The 7,496-nt window shown below is 36.9% G+C and overlaps 1 protein-coding gene across 1 annotated transcript; it reads left to right on the top strand.

Annotated features, from left to right (window-relative positions):
* The first annotated feature begins 4,501 nt into the window (after positions 1 to 4,501).
* Positions 4,502 to 7,061, top strand: LOC110682123 (SKP1-like protein 1A). Its single transcript, XM_021858369.1, has 2 exons — positions 4,502 to 4,937; positions 6,544 to 7,061. Exons 1-2 carry the CDS (start codon positions 4,620 to 4,622, stop codon positions 6,715 to 6,717), a joined length of 492 nt encoding a protein of 163 aa, XP_021714061.1. The 5' UTR covers positions 4,502 to 4,619; the 3' UTR covers positions 6,718 to 7,061.
* The last annotated feature ends 435 nt before the right edge of the window (positions 7,062 to 7,496 follow it).

The following is a 7,496-nucleotide window of genomic DNA, read 5'->3' as shown; positions in this document are numbered from 1 at the left end:
ACCTTGTAATCGGTGCAGCCCGGCATATCCATACGGATGTACAGGAAATAGTTACCGGTAGCGTCGCCCTCTGCCTTGAATTTGGTTTCAAATATGCTCTTCCCGGCCTTCTCATACGCACGAACAAATGGGTTTATATCACAATCCTCTCCTGTCCAAGGCCCTGCACGGTACCCCATTACATACACGTATTTTATTTGCTACTCTCTCCGTTTCATTATAAAAACAAATCGATTCTAATTAGTATAAGAGGAATATGAAATCGATTAGAAAAAATCATGAAAGATACTGTTATTACCGTTGAAGAGAACAACTCTTGTATTGCCGTTGCAGCATTTACAATCAGCGTTGTGCCATTCCTCGGAAACGACTCCCTCTACATAACATGCATTCGTAGTTTAAGGAACATTAAATTAGTACTACATTATATCATACAAAATTAACAATTACAGTAGGAATACATAAATTTCAATAAGGTACATGAAACTAATTCATTACCAAGTTTAAAATTATTCGGATTATGATGCGGTTGATGCGAGGTCGAGGCCAAAGGTTGTTTTTTATTCGCAGCAGTTTCAGATTCTTCATGGAATTAAACAAAGTTACAACGCATATTTCAACAAAATAAAATTTAAGAAAAAAAAAAAAGGATAAATTAAAAAACAAACCAGAATACTTGTGTTTAGTAAGATAAGTGAGGTAGGCATTATGAACACCAGTAATTAAAAATCTGCAGGTTCCATTGATGTGTTCAAACTCATAGTTTACTTGATTAAATTCCTGACAATCAAGTTTTATGGTACCATCATAAAACCTCTTTGATTCAACGATGAGCCATCCTTCGTCGTCAAATTTATGGGCGAAACCTGTAAAACGAATCTCCTTGAGTTCTTCCACCGCTCTCAAAGCAACGTCTCTTACTCCCGGCATGTCTACACGAATGTAAACGCCGTTTTCGGTCTTCCTCAACTCGTACGCACCTTTTGGTCCTCGAACATGGTCTAGCTGCAGTGGGTGTCGCTTTGCTGGTGGTATCACACATTATTGTAAGAATTTAACATACAAGAAAACGACTAATATGAAAAAGAAAATGAAGAAATGAATTTTACCATTTGTGTGAATTGTTATTGAACCCTTGTTCCCTAAAATCTTGACTTGTATCCTTAAAACCCCGTATTGAAGTTTACACACGTACCAATTTTCCAGAAACGAACAGCCGAGCGGGCAGTCAGTGTCTTTGCTATAGACCCCGTTGTAGTTGCTGCAGTTCAAAGTGATCTGACACTTGTATTTACGACGTCCATTGTTCTCCTCCAACTGAAACGAATCTCCTGTATTTAAGTCGGTAATCCCGTGAACAAAGACACAGTATTTCCATACCCACACCTTGTAATCGGTGCAGCCCGGCATATCCATACGGATGTACAAGAAATAGTTTTCGGTCACGTCGTCCTCTTTCTTGAAATTGGTTTCAAATATGCCCTTCCCGGCCTTCTCATACGCACGAACAAATGGGTTAACATCACAATCCTCCTCTGTACATTGCCCTGCACCCCATACATATACACGTACTTTATTACTCTCTCCGTTTCATAAAAAAAAAACATGATCGATTCTAATAATTAGTACTTGGTATAAACCTAAGAGAAATATGACATCGATTAATTAGAAAAAACATGAAAATATTATTTTTACCGGTCGTAACAAAATGAGTCTTATTGCCGTTGCAGTATCTACAATTATCGTTGTGCCTACTCTCGAAAAAGATTCCCTCTGCGTAATATGCATTCGTAGTTTAAGGAACATTGAACATATGCTAATAAGTACTAATGTATCATACAAAATAACAACTACAGTAGTAATAAATAAATTTCAGTAAGGTATGTACATGAAACTAACTCTTACCAAGTCGAAAATTATTGGGATTATGATGCGGTTGTTCTTCATTCGCAGCAGTTTCAGATTCTTGATAAAATAAAACAAAATCACAACGTATATTTGATGAAAATTTCAACAAAAAAAATGAGGATAAAAATAAAAAGACAGACCAGAATCCTTTTTCTGAGGAGCATTATAGGCGAGGTAGGCATTATGAGCACCAGTAATTAAAAATCTGGAGGATCCTCTGCTGAATTCAGCGTGGTATTTTACTTGATTAAATTCCTGACAATCAAGTTTAATATAACCATCATAAAACCTTTTTGATTTAACATGGAGCCATTCTTCATCGTCAAATTTATCAGCGAAACCGATAAAATGAATCGCCTTGAGTTCATCCACCAGACTGAATCGAACCTCTTCTGCTCCCGGCATGTCTACTCGAACGTAAATGCCTTTTTTGGTCTTCTTCAACTCGTACGCTCCTTTTGGTCCTCGAACATAGTCTAGCTGCAGTGGGTGTGGCTTTCCTGCTTCTCCAAGAAAATGATGAATGTCAAAAAGAAAATGAATAATTGAAGAAATGAAATAGCAAAAGGAGAAAGAACAAGTGAAGAAAGGAATTATACCATTGTTGTCAATTGTAATTAATTCCACCATTATTAAAGAGAGCTCGTGAGTTTTTAAGATCAATTTTGTTTACTGGGTTTTTCTGGTAATGATTTCTTTTACTTCTGGATTTTCACTCAATTTTCTGTTTATCTAGTGTATATATAGGCACATTTTAGAGCCCACATCTTGGGTTTATAATTATAATTAATGACTATTAATTTATTATGAGGATAAAGTTAGTTAACTACCAACGATTCTGTTAATTCTGTTGGATACCTCTGTTTGTTCTGTTTTTAGTTCTTGGTTAGTTTTTAAACCTCGTGTGGTAAATTATGTTACTAACTCTACCCTTACGTACCATATAATTGTTGTTAAATTATTACTGTATAAAGCTGCTTAGACCCATATTACCCATATTTAATTTTAGATTTTTAGTATTATAGTAGTTTAATTTGATTCTTGGACTTTTAGAAAGCCAATTAGATTATAAAGTGGATTGCTAAATACCGCCAGCTTTTTTTATCAAACCGCCAACAAAAGTGAAGAATGGACAAAATTACCCTTACTCATCCTCACTTTGCTTTCTCTCTCCTAAGGCATCAATCAAGCCTCAAACTCAAACTCAACCACCACAAAAGCAACCACCATTGCCACCCACCACTCACGCCACCACGACCACCGCCCATACCACTACAACCACCGCCCATACCACTACAACCACTGCACCAAGGCACCAAATTGTTTTTGAGGCCGAAATCCCGAAAGAACCAACAACAATCATCAACCATCGGACCAACAACAATCATCAGCCATCGGATAAACAACCCACCACCATCCCACGTCGGCGGGAGGGTGGTGATTTTCTTTTAAATCTGGCGACCAGCACAACCGACGCCCAAAACCGGTCACCCAGAACGGTAATCGGTTTCCAGCGTCGGTTGACCATGGTAACCGACGCTGGAAACCGGTTACCGTCCCGGGTGACCGGTTTTGGGTGCCGATTGACCACGGTAGACCGACATCTAAAACCAGTTACCGTCTCGGGTGACCGATTTTGCACGCCGATTGACCATGGTGAGCGCCGGAGATTATTAAAAACAAGAACTAAGCAAAGTGACGAACTGGTTTTTCAATTTTGACCACCGTGATGCCGGTTCATCACCTCCAATCCTCACCGTTGTTGTCCTTCCACGTCCGGCCACCACTTCTCTTCACCTCTGATGTACAACCTCAATTTGAGGTTGATGGTGGTTTGGTTGTTGGCGATTTTGACAAAAATTGTTGGCGGTATTTAACACCCCCCATTATAAACTCTCTCCATTTCATTAATGTTATGGAGTGCAAAGACATTCTAAGATTATACGAGTACATCTTTACTCTTATTAAAATTTTACTATAAAGTCAATTAGTTTTTTTTTTTTTTTTTTTTGAGGAAAATTAGTTTATTTAAAACTATGTAACAATTAATATAATTTTTTGAGTAAAGGGTTGTGTATAAGAAGTTAAAAGAAGAAAATTACAGAAAATTAACATTTAATTACATGATTGATGCTTGTTTTTAATTTGTCATTAACTCCAAACTTATTTAAAGTACTTTTTGTATGGACCCTATCTCATAATGTAACGCCTATTTGAATCAGTTGAAACTCGATGCAAAAGATTCATGGATGGTATAGATAATGTGGATGAGTGAAAAATGAATAGCAAGAGCGGATTTTTTTTTTTTTTTTTGGTGTTTAAAGAGCCACATGAACGGGGGTGAGAATCGATCCTAAAAACCTTCTAAAATCGGGAGGGAAACTCTAAATACTTGACTCTCATAGGGGAATGGTTATGGACTCATGATTGTTCATGCATGCTCAAACAAAATCGAGAAGCCAAAAAGGCCCAAAACCCAATAAACCAAATCGGACCCATAAACCCATGGGTTGGTTTCTCTAGACCATTCCAAAATCCAAATTTCCACGCGTACTTTAATTCATCATTTATTCATGATTGTCTATAAAATAAAAAAACAACAAATTAGAAATTAAAAATCCCCAAACTTGTTCGTTCTTTCATTCTCATCTTCTTCCTGCTATTACCATTTTCTCTCTCCTAGGGTTAAGCTTCTCAATCCAGAAAAATCAATGGCGTCAACCAGGAAGATTACACTGAAAAGCTCAGATGGTGAGACATTCGAGGTAGAAGAAACGGTTGCTTTGGAATCTCAGACGATTAAGCATATGGTTGAAGATGATTGCGCTGATAATGTTATCCCTTTGCCGAATGTTACGAGCAAGATCCTTGCTAAGGTGATTGAGTACTGTAAGAAGCATGTCGATTCTCCTAAATCATCGTCTGATAACGCCGCTGCTGCTGCCGATCGTCAGGTTGATGATGAACTTAAGACTTGGGATGCTGATTTTGTCAAAGTTGACCAGGCTACCCTCTTCGATCTCATCCTTGTATCCCTCTTTCTCTCTCCTCTCTCTATTTCATTCTTCAATTGTTGAATTTTCTGGGTTTTTATTTTTCTCTATTGATTGGATGAAATAGTTGTTTATTTGGGGGTTTGAACTTGAATTTTGCTTGGGGTTGATGTTTTGTAAGACTTGAAAGTGTTGTTTTGTGGACAATTTCTGATTTTGATATTGAATTTTGACTGTGATGTATTATATTTGGGAAGTCTGGGAGTAATCATTTTTCGGGGGTTTGAACTGAAATTTGCTTGGGTTTGATGTATTGCAGAATAATTAAGTGTTGTATATTTTTTGGATATTGAATTTTGAAAGTAGTATACAACAGATTGACAGCTTCTGTAGGTATAGATATTGCCTTATTGGAGAGAAGAAATTAGGACTATGTTTCTTAATTGATTGGAATTTTCTTCGTATACTGCTAGTCTCCTGGATGTTTTATATGATTCCTCTTGATAGGATTTTCGCTCGGATGATTACCTGATTGTTTATTTTTCGACTCTGTTGCGCTATAATTGGATGCGGATTAAAAATTTGTGTGCTCTGTTGGAATCGGATTGTTTAAGGTTGTGGTAATTGTGCATCTGTTATTGTTTTGTTTGATTCCTTAGGGGTGTTGGTGTTGGGGTAAAGGTGTGTCCAAATTTTAGCACTTTGTTTGGATAAGGGAAAAAGAGCGGAAGGAACAAGTTTTTTTTTGTTTGATTAGGATGGAGAGAATCTTCCCTCTTCTCCCTTGCAATCCTCTTCTACCTTGCAATCCAAACAAAGTTATAAGGTTGAATCATCGAGTCCGATGCATCCTTCCGATGCATCCTTATGTAAACATCACACGGATGAATTAAAGAATGGTTTGTCTTTTAATCTTGGTCAAGAACCTATAGGGAAGTAATTGTTTTCTAAAGTGCTGGGAAGCTTTGAAAATCTCTTTGGAGACTCAGTATCATATCATCTAATCATCACTTATTCCCTATTTGTGCTTTTTCTATATTGCTTGACCATTCATTCTTAAATTTACTTTGATTCTGGAGTGGTGTACAGGATCATGTTGTGACTGTCTATTTTCTGTTTTCAGAAGGGGATATGTCTGTGTTTTTTGTGTGCTGAAACTGTTTAACTTTTGGTATTTTGGAGTAGTTCAATGCACTCTTGGGCTCCTTTATCCATTGCTTACTAGAAGTGTATATGACTAATTACTTCTGGATGGGATAAGTCGATAACTAACATCTGCATTAGTCTTACAAAGTTTGAATTATCTATTTGTTTTACATTTTGCTGCCTAGAGTACTACCTGATTGGGTTGTATTCTGGTTTATGTGGTTAGTTTCATAAGTTCATAGCTACAGTTACTGTATGTTCTCTTTGAATCTGATTAATTTCTTGGATAATGTTATACCCTTTCTTGTGCAATTTTTATTTTTTGCTTATATATAAATGTGGATAGAAAAGCCAAACTGTGTTTGACAGTCTTTTTATCTTCTCAGATAATATTGTGAGATGTCTTTAAAGATTCTTGATTTATTTTTCATAAAGTAATAAGCATACTTTTTTTTAGAAAATGTATAAAAATTGGTTGATTTGCTCGTAATTTCAGGCTGCCAACTACCTGAATATCAAGAGCTTGCTGGACTTGACTTGTCAAACCGTTGCTGACATGATCAAGGGAAAGACACCAGAAGAGATCAGGAAGACATTCAACATCAAGAATGACTTTACTCCGGAGGAAGAGGAAGAGGTTCGCAGGGAGAATCAGTGGGCCTTTGAATGATGCTGTGGCATTGGGGAATACAATGAAGCCCGTGGGAAGGATGTGTTTGGCTATTCTATGAATGAATATACCAATGAATTTATGCCTCTTGTAGTAGAAATTGAGATTCCTGACTTGGTCTCATCTTTATTCTTCTGTCTTAGAATGTACTCTTCAGTGGTGAGACAAAGATGGATTGTAAATAATAGTAGTCTTATGGAGGGTTGCTGCTTGTGGGTGACTGCTACTGATGGTAGCCCCATCTTCAGACAGTCACACCTTCCATCTTTTAATCATGTATGTGAATTGTGGGGTACTTTGCATTCATAACTTAAATTTTATGTTTCTGATTTCTTTGAGATTTAGCTACTATGTGTTGGTGTTCTTGCTGCATTTTGAGTTTTGCCTTTAGGCTGAGAACTTGTTTAGTTCTACTGGGGATAAAGGTATGGAATCAGACATAAGGAGAAAGTACTGCAATACGAATAATATTAACTTGCGGTTTGTCTCCCAGCATCATCAAGGCATTCAAATTCGTCATTATCTTCCCAAGAACCGAGAAAATCGTCATTTCTGAGGCTAATTTACAGAAAATTTTGGAGATTTTCAAAGCCAATAGTTAGGAAAGTGAAAGAGATGAATTGTTGTGTTTGAGCCTCGTTTTTGCTGAACATTTTAACAGCCTACACTCTAGATGTTTGCATGTATGTATTTCGATGAACTCATATGAGCATATGTAAGCATAAGGTAGTATTAGTTTTTCGAATTGTTTCAAATTCAACTACCATATTGCTTTCAGA

This window comes from Chenopodium quinoa, unplaced genomic scaffold, assembly GCF_001683475.1.
Source record: "Chenopodium quinoa cultivar QQ74 unplaced genomic scaffold, ASM168347v1, whole genome shotgun sequence".
NCBI lineage: Eukaryota > Viridiplantae > Streptophyta > Magnoliopsida > Caryophyllales > Amaranthaceae > Chenopodium > Chenopodium quinoa.
Note: the sequence above shows the minus strand (reverse complement) of the source record. Positions and strands in the feature narration are given on the sequence as shown.

Excerpts from the sequence above, each read along its gene's own strand:
- LOC110682123 (XM_021858369.1), top strand. The coding sequence starts at position 4,620 with ATGGCGTCAACCAGGAAGATTACACTGAAAAGCTCAGATGGTGAGACA. Across the intron at positions 4,938-6,543 it reads CCCTCTTCGATCTCATCCTT|GCTGCCAACTACCTGAATAT; the intron begins GTATCCCTCTTT and ends TCGTAATTTCAG.